The 21,978-nt window shown below is 41.3% G+C and overlaps 1 protein-coding gene across 1 annotated transcript in view; it reads right to left on the minus strand.

The window, feature by feature from the left end:
• The window catches only part of Sema5a (sema domain, seven thrombospondin repeats (type 1 and type 1-like), transmembrane domain (TM) and short cytoplasmic domain, (semaphorin) 5A), a 242,964-nt gene that overhangs the window by 79,252 nt on the left and 141,734 nt on the right, over window positions 1-21,978 (minus strand). Inside the window, exon 9 of the mRNA XM_013013883.1 lies at window positions 17,149-17,353. Coding sequence (XP_012869337.1) covers window positions 17,149-17,353 — 205 coding nt within the window. The remainder of the gene's footprint in view (window positions 1-17,148; window positions 17,354-21,978) is intronic.

A 21,978-nucleotide genomic window follows, 5' to 3' on the forward strand; every position in this document is an offset into this window, starting at 1 on the left:
TCCCCCCAAAAGCATGTTAGCCAATTTAAACACTCCTAGTCATAATTTAAGTGCACCGTTCTTTAATCCCCAAGAATTCCTCTACATCACCTTTCCTCTCCACCCTTGGCATACAAATCCAGGGTCAAGCTCCAGGGCATAAAGTGTGTCAAGTTCACTGGGATTCATTGGCTTGTGGAACAGTTCCCGATACCCAGTAGACCCTGAAGCAAGAGGCATGACTCATTAGTAGCCTACAGATTGCACAGACCCACGCGAGACTCTGAGCTTGAGCGCTTCAGAGGATGCATGGCCACGAACAGTTAATAACTTGTCTGTGACTCCCTCACCCCAGGGCATGGCTCACAGCGCAGGGTCCAACGTGATCTAGATGGCACTCTCTATAAGAATGCAGCTGCATTTTCCTGCTGCTGCTTGGCTTGCCGAGGAAATGCTCTCCTCAGCCAGCTCCCTGCCTCCCTCCGCACCCCTCCCCCATACAGAAGCAAAGGAAATGATAGCTCTTTTCAGTGGCTTTGACTACCTTGCAAAACAAAACCTCAACAGCTCCTTGCAGTACATTAAATCATAAGCCAGTGCTTATAGGAAATTTACCACTGGAGGTTGCTGTGAATAAGAACCATATTACATTTAAAGCAAGAGTGCAATTAATAGAGTCCTCTGGGTATCTTTTGAAAGCTCTCATCTAACCCCACAGCTTAAATCTAACTCCAATCATTCTGTGAAGGAAGCAATTCGAGTTTCTAAAAGGAAATTATGAGGACGAGATTTATTGTGTCTAAATTGCAAAACAACCACCCAGTTGGCACCATTGGCACCATGGCTGTCCCTGTCTTACACTTACCAGGCCAGAATAGAGAGTATAAATTACCTTCTCCTCCAGTAGGAGCTTTGTGCTGTGTCTCGTCTCATTAGTTGTTGACTAAGATGGTTGACAAAAACCTATGCTAAGCACTTTCTGCAACATTAATTTAAAAGAAGAATGAGAACTCCTATTCTTTAGTACAAGAAAATTCTCTTTTCATTTTTGTTCTGAGTTGCTACATTACACCCATTATGAATTACAGCCTTTTCAGCTTTGGTAGCTTGAGATTTTTGTGAGCATTCTTTTTTTTTTCTTCTTGTGAACATCATGATTACTTCTATTCCTATGGTTTCAAAGACAACCTAAGGTCCCTATTACTGATCTAACACCTTCCCAACTTCAAAGAAGGGCTTCCAAGTTCAATAAAAACTTGGGAAATCCAAAAAGAAGCCATGTCACCACTTTGGACTCAATCTATCCAAGTGCCACAATTCTGCATTCATTCCCATATTTCAGCTTCATCTTCTGAATCCCAGCTAATGGAAAGGCCTCACTCTTTCTAGGACACCTGTCAATATCTTTACCTGCATCTTTCAGATATCTTGCATCTTCTCCAAGTAAAGCCTCTTTTCCTCATCTTCTCCACCAGGCACCATTTCATCTCCCAAGCCAGCACCCACTCCTCTGCTCTAGGAAGCTTCCAAAGTCTGTGGGCTCACACCAACTTACTCTTGCTAGGCATGAAATCAGTCATCTGAACCCTGTATTTTACGGCCAGGTAAACTGTACTTGGAATCTAAAGGGCAGGAGTGACCCATGTACTTGAATACTCATTTGAAGAGAAATCTAAGAGATCTCTTCTTACACAAGATGGTGAGGAGAAGGGAGACATTCAGTCAATAAATAAGTTCATGTCACTGATGCAGACTATAGGAGCCCTGAGTTGCTGGCTTCAAAGTTGACTTTTCAGGTCATTGGTGGGTGGAGATTTGTTACCAATCAACACCACATGGCATTTCAACCCAGTACTGGGCAGAAGGCAGCAAAATCCACGGTTTCCCTTACTGGAATTGGGGTGGTTGAGGTGGCATCCTGGTCTCAATACTAGTCGATATCTTCCAGACATAAAAATCATTGTCAGTAGCCATAAGAGACCCAGAATCAAGAGATAGAGAAACAGAGAGGAAGAGGACACAGACTACAGATGGGGTAGAAGAGGTTGGATATCACCCATAGGTGACAGAAACAGTCTCTTCTGCTTCTGAAGGTAGCATGTATCACAGGATATAGGGTAACATTCAAATGTGGGAGTACAGAATGGGTGAGAGGTCAGCGTTGAACTCAGCACCTTTTGTTCCTGGCCTGGTCTGTGCCCTAGGCCAGGAAGACCTTGGGGAGCCCAGGGACAGGAGCTCCTGGCTGAGAAAATTATAGGGTCCTACAGACAAGTTACTAATCCATCACCACAGCCCTGCAATTCAATAGAATACAAGACAGTTTTGTCTTCCTGTGTCCAGGCAGAGAGACATGCATACTTCCCCAAGATGGTAAAAATTGACAGGGCTATTAATCAGTAGAGCTCCTACTGAAATCATGTTGCTGTATGTTTAACACAAAGAGCAGCAGCTCTTTATAAAGATTGCCTTTTGAAGATCCAGTTTACCAAGGAGAAGTCCAGGCCTCTTCAGCTGAAACTTTTTATTTCTTTGAGCAAGTATTCATTGCCAAGAACAAGGTCAGGTCTTAAAATTAATTAAATGATCATATCATTAAGCACAAAAATGAAGCCCTGACTCTGATAATTAATGAAGGAGATCACTTTTAATACTAAATTTGAGGTTTATCAAAATCCTATAAATGTATTTGGCTATTCATATAATTAATTACTATGTTTTTATCATCGTCACAAAATAGAGGAACTTCTTGAACTAGTCATAGAATGTAAAACCAGTTTCTGCTTGGCATCAATAAGAATCACTTCATAGGGGGCTGGGAAGGTGGCTCAGTGGTAGAGCACTTGCCTTGCATGCCTGAGGCCCTACATTTGATTCCTCAGCACCACATAAGCAGAAAAAGCAGGAAGTAGTGCTGTGGCTTAAGTGGTAGAGCACTAGCCTTGAGCTGAAGAGCTGAGGGACAGCACCCAGGTCCAGAGTTCAGGCCCCACGACCAGACCCCCATCCCCCCCCAAAAAAAAGAATCACTTCATAGGACTTTTTACAAATCACAGACAATTCTCAAAGTTAACTTCACATGCACAGTGTTTAACTCATACTTTCTATGGATACTCTCCAATGACAGAATGAAACAGAACATGCCTTGTTGCTTTTGTGTTTGGGATGGGTAAAAAGCATGATCGTGCACTGCTGAGGACTGGGCGTTGGAGAGATGGACAGTGGGACAGAAGGGTCACTGCTTTCCAATAGCCTGTCCACTTGGCATTCATGCAGCACTTCAGCGAATCAGAAAGTCTAACACGGGTAAAGAAAAATGACTTCAGTTGGATAGCTGATATCCCAATGATAATTCCAAGTATTCTCAGCTGGGTGCTGGTGGCTCACGCCTGTAATCCTAGCTACTCAAGAGGCTGAGATCTGAGGATTGAGGTTCAAAGCCAGCCCTGGCAGGAAACTCCATGAAACTCTTATCTCCAATAAACCAACAGAAAACCAGAAGTGGCGCTGTAGCTCAAATGGAAGAGTGCTAGCCTTGAGCTGAAGAGCTGAGGGACAGCGCTCAGGCTCAGAGTTCAAGCCCCACAACCAACAACAACAACAACAAAATCAGCTTTAGGACTCTCTTAGTACTTTGGAGTTGCTGTAACAAAATACCATAGACTGGATAGCTTATAAGATAGGAGACGTTATTTCTTATGGATAGTGGCTCAGAAGAATCTGGTGCTTGTACAGCACTATGTCCTGCTGTGATGGAGGGTAGGAGGACCTTTCTGCTGTCTTTTTTATAAGTGCCCTACTCTTATTCACCAGGGTCTGTCCTCATGGTCAAATCCCCTCCCAAAAGCCCCATCTCCTCACATCAAGGATGAGATTTCCATATGTGAATGTGGATGGATCCACTGATACTGAGACTTTATCAAGTTTTGGTTAGGTAGGGTTGTCTGGGTACTTCTGTAGGAAGTTGTATTGCCAAATGTCTTGTTCTCAGTTTCTGCAAAGAATGGCTTACTTTATATCTCATGGATAAGTGAGACAGCATGTGTTCTGAGATTGCAGCTCAAGGCTTCATTTTATTTTCACACTAAGAGAATTGTGTTGTCCTTTACTATGAACCTCCAGAGGGTGTTTTGGTAAATACAGTTCTATTTTAAGCCAAGAAAAGCCACATTTAAGTAACACACTTGTGGATGTCTCTATCTAGTGTAAAATATTATGAACCAATAAATAATCGTATAGTTTTCTTGCATCTCACTGTGGAATTGTGCTATCCTGAAACAATGAAATGAAAAGAAGCTCTGATGCTGACACCTATGTAAGTGATACACATTGTTTTCTCCACAGCCGAGGCAGGCTTGGTGCTAGACTTGAGTGCTGTCAATAGCGGCAGCTGCAAGCTTAGCAGCTTAGCAGACATCCCGGTGGAAGGAAATGCATCAGGCAGTCATTGGCAGCAGATTTGACAGCAAAATGTGGAGAAGCTATTTGTCCCTGGTGGCAGGGACGTGCATTAGCAGTTACACCTTCCTTCTTCCCTACTCCTCAACACTCTCTCCCCAGCTCTATCAACTCAGGTATCCCCTACCCCCTACTCCGCTGTGAAAGATGACTTGAAAAGAAGTAATGAGATTTTTTTTTCCTCCACTCATTCTGCTAAGTAAAAATTTCTGGAGGGAAGCCCATCCATAACACCTTCCTTAGCAATATCTCTTCATGCATTCCTCCTTTTTAGTCTCTCTGAGGACCCTACTCTTGTCTGCTTCAGAATTCAATTATGTCAAGTCAAGCCTTAAATATGCTTGTAATGGCTGGTCATCATTGCCACTCAGGGGCGATATGCATATGAGTTAATAAAGATGACACGATGTGCTTAAACCTGAAAACAGCACACATTCCAAATCAAGGCATAAAGGATTCCACAGGAAATTTGGGAGATATGGTTGGATAGGTTCCACTTTGCCTTGCGCCAAGGAAGAATCCAAGGAGCTTATTGGGAAGTCCTTGTTACCATGTCCTATGTAGTACAGTGAACCACTATAGAAAGATTTATGCTGCAAACAACACCCCATTCAAGGGGTGACCAGAATGTGTCTTCTCTTGACCTGAAATTCGAAATCAGAATCCTTTTCATTGGTCGTGAGGTTACTGCATGTCTGATCCAGGGGGCGCTCCCGCTGATATCTCTTTATTTAGGGGACCACTGTGAGAAATGGAGGATTCCTCTGAAAGACAATCAACCGCTGGGGTTTATGTCAACCTACATGAATCCACTGGATCAGTTTGGCAATCCCTTTGGGAGGAGAGTGACCAGAACCTTCACTTCCAGCTGCTGTTGGACACTAAGGGAATGTGTAATTGCTATCAAATGGCCCACTTGGTCTCTAAACTGTTAAATCAGCAAACCAAATTCTTAGAACCATGAAATCAGGAATAATTTGATTCTCTTATGATGTGGGAACAAACTGAATCTTCACTGAAGAAAAACTGGTTATTTGCTCTCAGATAACCACAGGGTATATGTAGTCTCTCACCTCTTGAAAGGGAGGCTGTTAGCAACATAATTCTTTCAGCAATGATTTAAGGTATCATAGAGAACACAGAGTGCCTTCGGATCTAGGGAACTAGTGTTCTGTCAGACCGTCAGATGCTTCTCCAGAAAGTGAATCAGGAGCTGGGTGCTGGTGGCTCACGCCTGTAATCCTAGCTACTCAGGAGGCCGAGATCTGAGGATCATGGTCCAAAGCCAGCCGGGGCAGGAAAGTCTGTGAAACTCTTATCTCCAATAAACCACCAGAAAACCGAAAGCGGCACTATAGCTCAAGTGGTAGAGAGCTCACCTTGAGCTGAAGAGCACAAGGACAGTACCCAAGCCCAGAGTTCAAGCCCCACGACTGACAAAAAAAAGAAAAAGAAAAAGGAAAAAGAAAAAAAGAAAGTGAATCAGGAAATGCACATCAGACACTCCTATCCTCAGAATGTGCCTCGTCACTTAGTACCCAGAGATTCCCTCACACCAAAAGAACCTAGTTCACATTGAGCAGAATGATGAAGTAATCATTCTAATGAAGAACTGGCTTCCCAGGGCTGGGTTTTAATGTGAGTGGACTGTTCCAATGATGAGAAAATAAACCACATATGTGAAGTTAGATACTGCAATTGTTAATGTCTACTCAGTGAGGATGATTAATTTGTTTGTTTATTGTTTATTTATTTAACTCTATTTTACACAAATATGCCATTTTGTAAGAAAAGAAGAGCAGGAAAGCCACAGATGGTTCCTGTGTCCTTGGAACCTCTCCAATTTGGAGAAGTGGGTTCAGAGTGCACATTACACAAAGTGAAGTCTGAGAAGAAGAACAAGATGGGTCACTGGAGTCAGTGAGTCATTTGAAATTTTCTCCTAATTGCAGCTGTAAGGCAAAACGTCAGGACTGGTGACAATCAACTATACTGCACTTTCCCTGAAGTTCCCAGGCGGAAATGCTGTGTTCCTGACCTACTTCTCGGTGTTGGCAGGGCTTCTCCATGGAGGAAGGATCCTTGAATGTTTCTCTTATGGATTTTCTGAAAGTGGTGCCCTGACTTTTGTCTTCACTGATAGTTGGGGTGTTTGTCTCTGCACAGTGAATAGGAACAATGGTATGGAGACCCCGGGTTTCTCTTCAGTCTCCAGCCCCTCTGTGAGCATCTGTGGGTATGGACTGCCCCGGGGGAAGCCAAGCTGGGCCTTCCTCTAGGTGGGCTCCTGAAAGTGTCCCTCTGGCTTGCAAGTCATGAAGAGTTCTGTGGATTTTTGTTAACTCATTCTAATAGCGCAAGAACCCTGTGAGAAATTTAACACTGTTCATGAGGAAAACAAATCTCACAGGTCACAGGTCACACATTGTATTTGATTCTCCAGCAAGTGGGAAGCTTCTGGTGCCTGTTTCTAAGCACTACGATTTTTTTTTCTCTAAGCACTAATTTTTGTAACTGTTAGTTTAGTTCCAGTTGTGGAATACATAAACACAGCAGGAGAACGCCACTCCATTAGACTATGTATGAAGGTAAGTCAGATGTTTTGGAAAGTGAAGCCAGCCAATTCAAAACTAATAAAATCAACTTTCATATAGCAACAGAACTGTAAAAAGAATGTTCTTGTCCTGTGAAGTTGATAACTGCTCATTATGGAGAAAATGAAGGAAAAAACCCAACTGAGAGCCTTATTATTTGTGTTTAAACATAGGTTTTCCTGCATTGATTAAAAAAATCTCATTAAATGATCATGAACAAGTTCTAAATATACTGTAAAATTGGGGACCTCAATAAGTGGTGCTGTACTTTAGTGCTCCCTTAGGAAGTTTTCACATAGAAAAAAGTTGGGATGGTCTTCTGTGGAGGGAGAGATTTTGACCAAGCAGAACAAGGCCACCCAGGCACCTGCTCAGCATCATCTCACAAAGAAACAAGAACACACTAACTGCACTAACGGTCAAGATGCACTGTATTCATACACTACTTTGTCCAATGGCAACTCCTTTGTACAACTATTTAAATATAATAAAAAAATTTAATAAAGAAAAACAGCCATGAAAATGAGACTTCATGTCAATGTCAATGCTGGACCTGTATTATTAAGTCTATGCTTTTATACACAGGAACACACAAAGTAAAACAAAAAAATGCATGGAAAATACTTACAAATAAAAAGAACATACTGAATACATTCTCATAGAAGGTGGGTGAATCCTAGATTTTGGGACAGCATTCTATTGTACCAAAGCTCTATCACCTTCTACCCAATAAAGGAGCAACCTTGAGGAAAAAAAGGTAAGAAGAAACAATGTGTCTGTCCTTTGGGGGTTGTTATCCAAAGATCAACATCTTTAGTAAGCAGGCCAACTTTCCATCGATATTGATCATTTGCAAGATGAGCATTGCAGTTCATCTGCCTTCAGTGTGCCTGAGACACAAAGGCAGAGAGGGAGAAAGCAAATCAGAAAGAAAATGGAAAAGCTGCCTGCTTCACACAGATGGAAACTGATTTCCATTTAGAACAAATTGGAGTAACTATGAATTCATAGCTTGGAACTTCATATTATTTTGTGGCTACGAAACTACTCTTAAGCTACTAAAATTGCACAAAAAACACGCTTGGAAAAAACCTGTTAAAATACAAAAAAAAACCCAAAGGTTCCCACATTTAATCAGAACATTAGCTGTTTATATGGCACTTTTCAGTGGCTTAGCATAGATTATACTGTTTTCAACAGTAAGCTTTTCATTTTTAATTAGGCCTGATATAAATTAATACTGAAAAAATAATTTTGTTTATGGAGATGAGGGAACTGAATAGAGATGAAGACAAGAGACATTTAGCTGTAAGAGCAGGTATAAAGTAGGAACAGTCACATGAATGTATTAGTGTCTGGGAATGCTGTTGTGCAACAGCACCTTCCGGAAGAGTTCAAGCATCAGGAATTTACCCTCGCACTGTTCTGGACGCTCCAAGACAGAAACGAAGTGTGCACAGGCCATGCATTCCCCATCTCATTCTCACACTGGCGGTAGCTCTTTGTTCCTAGGGTTCTCGGCTTGTTGCCCTATCTCTCTAGTCTTTGCTTAGGTTGTCACATGGTCTGATCTCCATGCATTCTTCACATAAAACCTGTGGTTATATTGGATTAAGGGTCAACCCTACTCCAATATGACCTCACCTCTCCTCAAATGATCACATCATCAAAGAGCCTTTTTCCAAAGAAGGCTACATCCTAAGACATGGGGATTAAAAACTGCAGTGTATCTTTTTTTAAAATCTCAGGACTTTAAATTGTATGTCAAAACTTCTGGATGATTTGTAACATCTGGAAGTTTCTTTTTTTATTATAAAGATGGTCTACTAAGGGGTTAGAGTTATATAGGTTAGGTGTGAAGTATATTTCTTTTGAACAATGTTAAAACCTTCCTCATTTTCTCCCAGGTTTCCCTTCCCAACTATCCTCCCCACCCCCCAGGTTGTACAGTTCATTTCCAACATAGTGTCTAGTGACTATCACTGTTGGATTAGTTCACCTGCTGTCCCACCATTTCCTCACCTCCCCAAATCAAATAAACTTATATACAAGACAAGGGGTACAAAAATCAGTGACAAAAGGAAAAAACCCACAAAAATAAAGTAAAAATCCTCTTGTTTCCATTTTTAGAGTTCATTTTGATAAGCATCATTTATTCTAATCATATGCTATTGAGCCCTTGTGATCCTCTCCTAAGAATATCCTCCTTTGGTCTCACTGTGTGACTGTTTAGAGTCTTGCTTAATTTATGATGTCCAAGAGTAATTTTTTTGTCTTTTACTCTACATTAGGGTTTCTTGTAGATTTATAGGCACTTTCTAATTATTACAAATGAAAGAAACCATGCAGCCTATGTTTCTTTGGGTGTAGCTTACTTATTTTTTTAAGTCTTTCCATTTCCTTATGAATGGGGCCATGTCCTTCTTTCTGATGGAAGCACAGAATTTCATTGTGTATATATGCCACATTTTCATGATCCATTTATCCAGTGAGAGGCATCTGGGCTGATTCATACCTTGGCTATGGTGAATAGTACTGCAATGAACCTGGTTGTACTGGTGGCTTTACTGTACCCTAGTTTATAATCATTTAGACAAGTGCCCCAGAATGGATTTTCTGGGTCATAGAGTAGCTATATCTATCTATCTATCTATCTATCTATCTATCTATCTATCTATCTATCTATCTATCTATCTATCTATCTGTCAGTTGTGGGGCTTGAATTGTGGGCCTGGGCCCCTGGGCCTCAGCTCTTCAGCTCAAGCCTAGTGCTCTATCATTTGAGCCACAGCATCACTTCTGGTTTTCTGGTGGTTGACTGGAGATAAAAGTCTCATAGACTTTCCTGCCCAGGCTGGCTTTGAACCACATTCCTTAGATCTCAGCCTCTTGAGTACTTAGGATTATAGGCATAAGCTACCAGTTATTTTCAAATTTTTGAGGAGCCTTTATACTGCTTTCTAGAGTGGTTGAACAAGTTTATATCCCTGCCAACAATGTATTAGGGTTCCCTTTTGAACACATCCTTGTTAGCATCTGCTACCCTTTGTTGTCTTGATAATGGCCATTCTAAGTGGGGTGAGGCAAAATCTCAATGTTGTTTTGACTTGCATTTTCCTTTATGGTCAAGGATGTTGAACATTTTGCCATGTGTCTATTGGCCATTTTTACTTCTTCTGAGAAGACTCTCTTTAAATCATTAGCCCACTTATTAATTGGATTATTGGGTTTTGTTTTTGTGGGGTTTTATTTTTTTTAATTCTCTGTTTATTCTAGATATTGCCTCAGATATATCTAGCACTGATATTTTTTTCAAGAGTAAGACTTTCTGGTTTGTACAATTGTTATCACAGATGTATTTCTAATGTTTCAGTGTATGTTTATTTTGGAAGGATTAGCCTACATTAATATTCCCAAGTCATACTTTATTTCACTCTATTTTAAATTTATCATGTATCTGGTATTCCATATTTTCATGTTTTATCTTTCTTTGACAGAACTTAGCCACTTACTAGTCATGCTTCCTATTTCTAAAGAGATCCATGGTTTTGTATTGCTTGACATTTTCATTTAGGCAAATACCTGCATGCCTGCTTTGTTCTTGGATTAATATAACTATATAACTATATATATATATATATATATATATATGTGTGTGTGTGTGTGTGTGTGTGTGTGTATGTGTGTGTATGGTATAATAAGTATAAATAATCCTTGTATAATATACTTACATCACAGTTTCTTTTCTTAGAATTGTTAGACCTTTTTCATGAACATAATCAGCTGAAGAGAAATTTGAAGCCATCAGAAAATTTTCTATTTGTAGATGCTTTGCTCCCCAAATGCTGTGTCATTCTTTATCCTGAAAACTTAACCTGCCTATACCTAGTGTCCGTTTACTCTCAATAATATTCCCCTAATATTGTTTAAATATGGTATCTGCAGATTTCATTCTTTATTTAATCTCATGGAACTTTTCCTTAAAAATTGTCTTCTTTTGGGAGACAATTTATCAGCTCCCTTCATTGGGTCCTCTGGCTCAATGACATTCCCTGCCTTATGTGTGGAGACCACTCCCATATAAAATATTTTCCAGTAATACAAATTTCTCAAACATTTACTCTATTCATTTTTAGCTTTGCTTCTATTCCCATGATGTTTCTAAACTATTCCCTTCTCAATAAAGAGTTGCTTTTATCTTCTATTTATCCGCTTACCTCTGTGGGCTTACTTTTCATCCTACTTTGCATCTTTTATCTCAACCTTGAAGACTTATTTTATTCATGTTCTCTTTTTAAAGCAAAGTAAATTTGTAGCAGATTTACTTTGTTCCCTCTTGTGAAGTGTTCTTCAACCTATTTTTTAAAACCCTAAAAACTCAGGTTCTCTTTGTCCTGGGCATATTCTATATTCTCAGACTGTTAGAGATATTTCATTCCAAGGCACAATCTACTTGAAGAGTGGGGTTAGAGAAGACCATACAGTTGTCAAAACTTGTCACAAGCTCCCAATCAATTTAATCATCCCCAATACCTATGAGTAGATACTCTCTCCCCATTTGTCTATCTGTTATCTACCTGTATATCTGTATTTTTTGGAGGGAGGGTATAGAAGAAATGCTGAGTGTATTGAACCCAAAGCCTTGTTCAAGTTTAGGATGCACTCTTCCACTTAAGCTTCCCTGCCCCAGTTTTTTGTTTTGATATTTTATTTCTGAGACAGGGTCTTGATTCTTTTTTTGGCCCAGGTTTGAATTGCCTTGAACATGCAATCCTACCTCCACCTTCTGGAAGTTGAGATTACAGCCATATTCTACCATGCTCACTATGAGCTAAACAAGTTTTACAAATTGAAATCTAAAAGCAGTCACTTTCTTTTCATTTGTGAGTGCATTTGTATCTGTGTATCCTTTCCTTTAGCTTCTGGTATTTTTATATAAATGTTTATGAATAATCTTCTCTAAAGATATATTATTAAAACTATGACAATCCAATCAAGGGATAGCATTCTTTAAAAAATAACTATATTGTAATTTTCACACTGTAAATTGACTTTTTTGGGGGTTAGTCGTGGGGCTTGAACTCTGGGCCTGGGTGCTGTTTCAAGGCAAGTGCTCTACCACTTTGATTCACAGTGCCACTTCCAGTTTTCTGGTGGTTAAGTGGAGATCAGAATCTCAGGGACCTTCCTGTCTGGGCTGGCTTTGAACCAAGATCCTCAGATCTCAACTTCCTGAGTAGCTAGATTACATGTGTAAGCTAACTGGAGCCTGGGTAAATTGTCTTTTTGACTTGTAACTTATTCTTAGTTGTGCAACTATTGTTACAATAGAAAGTTAGGTAACCTTAGGATCAAAATAATTTTGGGCACACGAGAATTAAAACAATGCTAACACACACACACACACACACACAAACACACACACACAACACACACACACACACACACAGCTCATGCTAGAAGGTACAGGAGAAACTGTGAGACCAAATGGGATTTCTAGGGGATTGGAACACAGAATGAAGATCACCATGGCCAAGGGCCATTGTGACAGAGGAGACAGGTATAGCCACCAAAGCACTGTCACAGAGGCAAGAGGAGTAATAATGATAGACAAGTGCAGAGAGGATCCCCAACACCAAATTGGGCAACATGACTTTAAATTCGTCTCTGTAGAGAAGAACCCAGCAGATAATTGTACTTTGGAGTCCGTCACCAGCATTCTAAAAGAGTTCCCATTTGCCATTTGACCACCTGAGATTTCAAAGAAATGAATTTCAACGTGTCTGCTTAGTCAGGACCCAGGAAATAGGCCTAGGGCTGGCTGGATGTCCAACAGGAAAGAAACATGGATGCAGCAAGAAATGGGTCCAGAATAGTCCCAGGAAAGGTATCTCAGTAGGTAGCAGAGAGGAAAACTCCACCGGATGGGAGGGTCACCAGCATTCGGGGGCTCCTCACCTGCACCTTCTTTTTTTTTTTCTTTTGCCAGTCCTGGAGCTTGAGGTTTGGGCCTGGGCACTGTCCCTGCTTTTTGCTCAAGGCTAGCACTCTACCACTTGAACCACAGCACCACTTCTGGCTTTCTCTGGGTATGTGGTACTGAGAAATCAAACCCAGGGCTTCAGGCATGCTAGGTGAGCACTTTACCACCAAGCCACCCTCCCAGCCCTTCACCTGGACCTTCTGACAGTACTGGAAACTAAGAAGAAACCAGCTCTTCAGCTGGCCACTGGCAAGCACTCTACCATCCCTTGAGTAAAATGAAAGTGTGTGAATACACCCTGATCCCTAAACCAGTGTTCTGATAGCCCACAGGAAATCTTCTCTAAGGCATAAAGTCCCCCAGCCTCCCTTCACTGGCTGGGAGGGGTGAACCGTGCCTCGTGCCCTGGGTAGTTATTAATTCCAGGATAAAGGCAGTAGGTATCAGCTGGGCTGTGTATGCCATACCCACTTTCCTGACCGAGAAAGAATGTCCTTAGTCTGCTTTCATACAAGTCCAGTCAAGTACGATATAAATAAAAACAACAACAGCAACTAGATAATCAGCCTGTGAATCCCCAAAGTCCAAATGTTTTATCTTTATCTTGCAAAATATCAGGCTTCACCCAGCTCTTTGGAGGTTAAATGAAAGAGACTGGCATTATTGGGATTTCTTTCTCATCATCCATTTTTACATTTCATTGCTTCAGAAATAAAGGGAAATCAAGAAGATGATGTGCCACATCATTGAAAAATAATATCTATTAAAAGGAAATTTTATTTTGAATTACATTTTGGAAAGAAAGATATTTCCTTCCAAATGCATTAAATGCTGTGTTGCAAGAGTGAAATGAACACATCACAAGTCAGTGGGACATAAAGTTTCTAATTTACCCAGGTCTCGAAGCTGGAATTGTCAAGCCAGTCGAAACGAGCTTAAACACTGCCTGGCAGCGGAGGGTAGCATGTGCCTATTGGGTCAGGCTCACTGGGGAACCCCGGGATTCCCTGCTTGTTTCCTGCCAGAAGGTTACATCTGACACAACTTCCTCCACTGGAGGGGAACAACCTGACTATTAAAATAAGAGGCTACGGGGAGCTCTATGTTTCTACATACTGCATATTCATCCAGCAGGCCAACTTGGGATTGGAACAAGCACTATCTCAATTTACATCAAGACTCAACTTTTAAATGGGTACCAGGTTAAAATAAAAGCAAGACATCAGGTCAGTGGAAGAATTAGTCTCATCTCATTATGACATATCTCCTGAATGACACGGTATGTGACGACTGCCATCTGATCATCAGATGGGGACGGGCTCAGACAGCTTGTGATCTCTGTGCCCTGAAGCCTGAATTCATGCCCTTACTAGAAGGTGTACCTTGGAGATGTTAGGGGGGAGTTAAGGTCCAGACACAAATCATGGGAAGTTTTTGGGTTTCTCATTGTTAATAAATGTTATATTTACATTATATTGTGTCTGCTAAATACACAATAGCATTTATCTTCAGCAACACACCACTCATTCAACCGTTTGTTAATATGAAATGCTAACAGTCATCTGATCTGTTAGAAAATACTGTTGATAGATTGTTAAAGACTGGATTGCCATAAAGCACTAATTTGGGAAATCTCTGCTATCTATGGGGTGTAATAAAGCACAGAACAGCACAATGAGGTGTGCCTGGGGTGCCCAGCACGGACAGGGCTAGGGAACAGCAGCTGCCCATGGGACTATTTAAGGGAAACTTCCGCCAGCAAGCTTCTAGAAGCTGCCATTCAAAGCAACTGATATTGACTACAATTTCATCCCAGATCCATCATTTGTCTAAGTTGATGTTTATACTTGATTCTGTTCAAACACTATTTATAATAAACATCTTCAGGTATTTTACCTTCAGGGAAGGCTTAAATAGCATTCTTTGTGCAATCCTCTCCCATTTATGTGTTGAAGACAAGGTCCCAAGAGGATTGGAGCTGGAGGCAATTAGGTCTCTCAATGGTTTAGGGAAAACCTCAAGGGACCCAACAAACGAACAAATGGATGGCTGTCCCCAAGTCAGGAAGAAGTTCTCACGGGAGATAACAGAGTCTGCCCCTTAATGCCGGACCTAGACTCCAGAATGCTGAGCGATTTAGTCTGTCATTAAACTCTCTCTGGGTAGCAGTCTTGTAAAATTATCAGCCAGCAATGATGGAGGATCTCACTGAGGTTAAAATGGAAGAGTTGTACTAGGCCTTAGCAGCGCTCACTATAGATCACCACAAGCACAAGGAAGACAGACATCACCTCCACACTCTCTCAGGTGGGAAGAAGTCAGAAGGGCTGGGGTAGAGAACTGCTCTGGCGGACCTAGCAGTGATGATCAGCAACATAACCCTCACCATCCCCCACCGCCAAGGAGCTGGTGAAGAGCTCGCCTTCCTCCAAACGTTCAAGGAGAGAGCCCTAATCACTGTGATATGATCCTGATCATTTATGATAAATACAACGGACAAAAGTGACAGGGGGGAAAAAAGGCACAGCCACTCTCTGCAGTCTGTTGAGCCATCCAGTTCAATGGTAATTCCTTTTTCTCTCCTGAACCAGTTAAACAAGGTGAATAAAAATGCCCTCCTTGACTTCCCCTGCCATCTGTACACACACCTGCGTGATCCTCTCTCTCCTTCACCGACACCTTCATCGTGTAGCTTCAGCTACAAGATGTTTCCTTGAACTCTCCACATGACTGAATTCCCTCTCATCCCAGACACGAGTGGCCTTCCAAGGCAGGAGGGGCCTGATCCACCTCATCTACCCATCCAAAGGCCACATCTGTCCTCATCACCAGTCCAGCCTATTTCAGAAAGAACTGTTTCCTCCAGACTCAGCTTAACCACCAGGCACTGGCAGAGTGGAACCTTGCCAATCAAGCCCAGGATCCAGCCTGTGACCTGCCATTCCATTCTCCTCTTTCCATCCCTTGCAACATCTCCACATCCCCCTACTGCTGATCCATACTAGTTACAAGTTGGTCCGTCATCTGCCCATGCTCTGAGTGTGAGCCTGGAAGAGCAGAATGGTGCCAGGCTGCCCGTCATCCACTCAGTGCTTCACATGAACTGGACAGACAGTGAAAATTCAACAATGCAACTTCATGAGCAAAATGTGCTGACGAATATTAATATGAACTGCGAGCTTGTATCAAGAAAAGATCTAGGTGAGCAAATACAGTTACCATAACCAATGTACATGGGTAAAAATGGAACCAGCAAACTGAAGGGATGGGTGGGGTTGGGAGAGATGGAGGAGAAGGATGGAAGGGGTAACACTGATCAAGATGAACTGAACCCACAAACTGACATGTTGAATTGACACTTCAAGATAATACATAAACATAATAAAATATTCAAAGATAGTAAATTAAAAGAAAACAATAAATAAAAGAATATTTTGTCAGAAAAAAAGATATATTTTTGACCATAACAGTAAGAAAGGAAATTATGCATTGTGAGAAATTAAAAATCATAGAAGCTGCTGGAATAAGAGTTGGGATGGAGAGACACCAGTAACTATCTGGGGACTGCCCAGGTCCTAGGCTATGTGTGCCATCGACACTAAACTGATTTTTGGATCTGAATAGTTTATTATCCATTTAACATGCATTGCTCTCTACATTGGCTATAAATATTGTGCCATTTATGCCCCAAACTATATTCCGTAAATGTTTTCATAAAGCAGGAATAGTTTGCTGTGAGCATATCTTTTACAACAATCAGAACTAACCATGACAATTTCAGTAAAATACTTCACCCAGCAATAGACTGAAGCAAAGTGTTCTGTTGTCTTGAGTGACCTAAATTAGAGGGGTCTTGCCAAGAAGATACTTTCTATGAGTGGCTGAGAAGCAGTAGCTAAAGCAGAAGGCATTCTCTCTCAGATACAAATCATGACTGATACAGTCCAAGAAAAGAGTGAAATTAGGATTTTAAAAACGACGCACCAAGGAAGACAAGGTGAAGCGAGCATCCTGGGTGCTGGTGACTGGGAGGCGAGACACACTCAACACGGAGATTTCAACGGAACGATTAGAAGTTAAGGCCTCAGATAAGAAGATGGAAGCCAGCTGCCTGGAGGAAATAGAGGCCCCTACCTGTGGCCAGATAGATGATGTGGACAAGGGTGTCTCTGCCCTGCACCACGTCCACGGCCACGTGGGAGAAGCGGCTGTTGTCTTCCATAAAGGCGGGCACTGGCGTCACTGGCTGCACCACCTCGTGCATCAGAAGGAATTTCTGAGCATCCTGTAGGTTTCTTTCTGTCAAGTTCACGTACAGGCCCTGGTCCACGGTGCCACACTGCAAAGAAAGACAGGCTGTGTTACCGGAACCACGCCACAGCTAATGCGGCCAGCCCAGCTGGAGGGTGACTGCAAACTGGGTTAAGCTGAACATGTGAGTGAATGCAAAAGCTCTCTACGTCTCCGCTTGCCCTGACCTCCGCCTCTCAGGTCTTCCCAACATACAGGTGAGGAAGCTCTCAACTCCACTAGAGAGATGATCAGGGGTTTTAATGTATGTGGACGTTGTTACTGACTTCACTCTTCATTGTCTGTTGGTTCTCTTGGGAGCTGTCTGGTTAAAGCATACTATGATACATGTCTGACAAAGCAGTCTCATGCTGGAAATGAAGCAATCCCACACATTACGCAGATCCACTAGTTGTCCTATTGCAGCTGTAGGTTTGTAAGCAAACATCTATCCCATGACAACAGAAGTTATATTTTAATCTATATTCTATCTATACATGATGTACTATCACATAATTTAACTATAAAAGCTTGACTCTGTACTTATATTCTCTGCTAGAAGAAATAAAAAAGCATGGTTAGATCTAGGAAACAGTGTATAGGTCTAAAATGAGAAAAGAAGATAAGACAAAGTAACAAAGAAGAGCGGAGGGAGGAGTGAGAAGAGAGTGGCAAGGAAGAAAGGAGAAGAAAGAAGAACCAAGGAAGAAGCCAGAAGGGCACAATTTTCAAGTAGAAAAACATCATGAGGTAGAAGCTGGGACCAAGAAGGAGTAATCAGGCCTGAAAATTGCTGAGAATTAAACTCAGGGCTGTGCTACAAGAGGTCAGCAGGTGTTATGTATGACAGTTTCTGGCAAAGCCAAGGTTCAAAGAAAGTAAGAGAGGAAGTACAGCACTCTGGAGGCCAGCACAGAATCAGACAATTACCACCCAACTTTCTCCTTTTTTAACACATTTTAAATCCTGCTCCACATAAGCGACTGACCCTCAACAGAACTTCAGGTAAGTTGGAGGCCATCCTTCATGACACCACCAATTACAACATGTCATTTTTAATACTTAGTTTTGTAAGAGGTTAGAGGTACAAGAGCGCATGATTTTTTTTCACATGGAGAAACGCTTTTTTAAATGGTAGGATATTATTTATATCAAAGAGTAACAGGATATCTGAGAGATAAACTTCACTGCAAACAATAGAAAAGGGATTTAAGAAGTGATACAATGCGGCTTACCAACAATATGCATATCAAGACAAATATATATCTAAGAAAACTTGCAACAAGTAAGACAGATAGCTGGCTAATATCACAAAATTGTATAAAGCCAGAAGACAAGAATACCAAGCCATGTTTGTAAGTGTATATTAAAATGATTCTTTCAAACTGTGCACTTAGCAATAATTAAAAAGTTGACTAAAATGGACATAGCATTTAGCTGAACAAATGCACATTACCATACTTTTCCTGGAAAACAAGTATTCGGAACTTACCGATCTCTATCAAAATATCAATACATTTTCACTGGTACTTCTTTTAGGAATTTATCCTAAATGGGTAACTACAAGCTGTGTCAAAAGACTTGTCATAGCAATGAAGTGACAATCCACAACAGCAGCCATGTCTAAAAGCAAGGCACTAAGGACCACTTTTAACTATCCTTATGTTATTTCTAATGAGAGTACAGAGGGGTAATGCTTTTTTAAATGAATAGTAATTTTTTTGTAGCATTTGATAAAATACTACATGCCATAAAGTGATAGGCCCATCAAAGAGTTAGGGAATCTTGGAACTAAATGGATTTCATACATTGAAATGTAATACCACACCAGGGCAGGCATGCAGGGCATCATATGAGGAGACTGTGTGAGTTCACGCAAAGGCTAAAACCTGCCTCAGATGACCTTAATAGCTCAGATGTGACTCTAGGGCCACATCATCTCAGGGGAGGTTGGTTTTCTGCCTCTGTCTTTTGTCTGTGAAGTTGGTAGGAAAATTACTGTGCTCCGTTCTCAGTGGTGATGTGAGAACAGTGGAAATAATTTATAATTGAAAGTCACAGCAGATGCCAAAGAACAAGATGAAGCACCTGGCACGGAGACGGCATCCAACCAATGGCAAATGCTAAATACATTTGTCTTAAAGCAGGCCAGCAAACCCATGGCCCACAGAGCTGAAGAGCACACATGGAAATGGTGAGTGGACAGAGAAGGAATGGGGTCTGTGTGTGAACACACATGCTTGGCGGGGAAGGGAGGCAGGGAGAGGTTGCACAAGAAGATTTTGTGTAATAATATTTGGAGCATGGTGACATTGCCTATTAGCAGTTTCTAATTGTCCTTAAGTAGTTGTCCAAAGAGGTTTCCTCATGTCAGTTTGTGAGTACAGTGCATCTTGATCAGCATCATCCCTTTCATCACTCTCTTCCATGTTGACCAACATCCCCCCCATCCTCATGATTTACCTAGTTCCATTTCCGCAAGCCCTCCACTGAGCTCAGGTGATATCTGTGCAGGTGAGCACTAGCTTAGATTTGTGTTTGTCATTGGGCAAAGTTTGCACACATGTATTGTTTGGTGCACATGGTATTTTTAAAACTTTGGCACTCTCTTTCTGTAATTTGTTCTTTGCTTCCAAACACAACAGGGGCTGCCCAGGAGACATCAAAATAGTACCTTGCCCACAAAAGTGTTTTCTAACTAACTCTATTCAATATCAGCTCATGTGCTACTCACTTTTCCATCACTGTGACAAAAATACCTGAAATAAATACCTTAGAGAAGAAAAGTTTATTTGGCCTAGGTTAAGAACACAATTGAGTTCATAACCAAGTGTTCCTTGGTTGCTAGAGTTAGAAAAATAAAGCATGTTTATTTAGGGAAAAAAAACTTTGGCACTCTGAAAACACAAAGGCAAAAATCTCCCACTTCCCTCAAGGAATCTGAACTGAGAGCAGTCTGGAACTGGTAGTGCCTGGCAAGAACATCTAATACTCATATTTATTCCTGGGCCCATGTCCCTCTAAAGTTATCTGCCTATAAGGCCAAGAAAGCCATTGGAAGTATTCTTTATCATTTCTTTAGGTCTGATACCAGCCTATGATAAGTACCCCATCTGGAGATTCTGTTCCCAGGATTTTGAAATTATTCCAGTTTATAGGATGTATTTATTGGCCAATAAGCAACTCACCAAGCTCTCTCAGAACTGTGAACTCTCCACTTGTGCCTATAATGTACAGTTTCTGTGTGTGCACTTTGTAGAACCCTGAGGATCCTGTGCAACAGGAAAACAATAAAAATGGAAAAAGTATAGCCTTTGCCCTCACGAGGCTTACCAACATGGTTGTCACACCAACACCATTTCAAATAAGAAGGTAATTATTTTATGAAGTAGGGGAGGGCGGGGTTGGTTGAGCTCAGGAACTGGATGGTATTCTACCATTTGAGCCACAGTTCTACTTCTGGGGTTTTGATGGCTAATTGGAGATTAGAGTCTCATGACTTTCTTGCCCCAGCTAGCTTCGAACTATGATCCTCTGATCTTCAGGCTTATCCTTGTCCAACCACACTGGCAAAACCGGATCTCACCTTACCACATGGTTTCCATGGCACCTGCTTCACTTCCCTGTTCCCTCCATCTCTCTGCCAACATGCACTTTGTATGAAAGACTCCTGAGGCTATAGATACATTTATAGATACTCCTATGCATATAGATGCATTTCTGCATTAGCTCCTCCAGGGCAGCCCTTTGTTTTGTTTTCCTATCTGAGAGGATTTATTTCTGGTTGGCAGCAATCAAAATTGTGCAGAAGATTCTGGAGTCTGCCTCCCCTTTGTTGTGAAACTGGGTCTGGACAATATTTTTTAGTGGCTGGGGAGGTTCGTATAAAGCTCAATGACTGTATGACTTGGGACTAAAATGTCTGCTCCCACAGATACTTACACAGCACCCACGAAACATTCTAGGTTTCAAGTTCCACATGTAAAGGTAGCTTTCTGTCATTTTTTCATTGCTTTCAATTGAGATTTGCGTACTTTTACTATATAAATGCTACATGAAATTCTAAATGTCAACAGGAAAATCAAGAATACAAAGATGCTAAGCTATTTTCACTGTGGGTCATTGCAAAATCAAGACTTCTATGTATTTTTGATGGAGAGATCTTTAGTGCAAAATGAATCCCCATACTGTGCTGTTCCTAGATGAGTTCATGGAGGTCAGTCAGCATGCCTATGCCAAGATAGCTATTAAATACAGAGGAAAATACGTGTCTGTATAGGAATTACACAGACAAGCACCGTAAGTTGTAAGTTTAGTTCTCCCCAAGTTTTAAATCCATCAAAGGCAGACTAACTCATCTAAAGAAGAAGATTCCTGGCTGAAGTGCATGCCCACATACAACCTTTCTGCATATTTTGTTTGTTATGCAGTACAGACCTGCTTCCTCCAATAAATGCCCCAAACCCAACAACCCACCACCCCCAAACAAACCAAAACACCTCCTTTAGTATGACACTGGGAGCCCCAGAAAATGAAGATGTGCTAGTGCTAAAATTACATTGAGATGAATGAACTAAAAGTTATGTTATCCTCTGCCTGGAGGTGGGAAAGATCACTTCACTCATTGTAAACTCCTGCAATAGAATAGAATAATGAATTGCAATACAAGAAACA

Source organism: Dipodomys ordii, unplaced genomic scaffold (assembly GCF_000151885.1).
Source record: "Dipodomys ordii isolate 6190 unplaced genomic scaffold, Dord_2.0 Scaffold21, whole genome shotgun sequence".
Classification (NCBI taxonomy): domain Eukaryota; kingdom Metazoa; phylum Chordata; class Mammalia; order Rodentia; family Heteromyidae; genus Dipodomys; species Dipodomys ordii.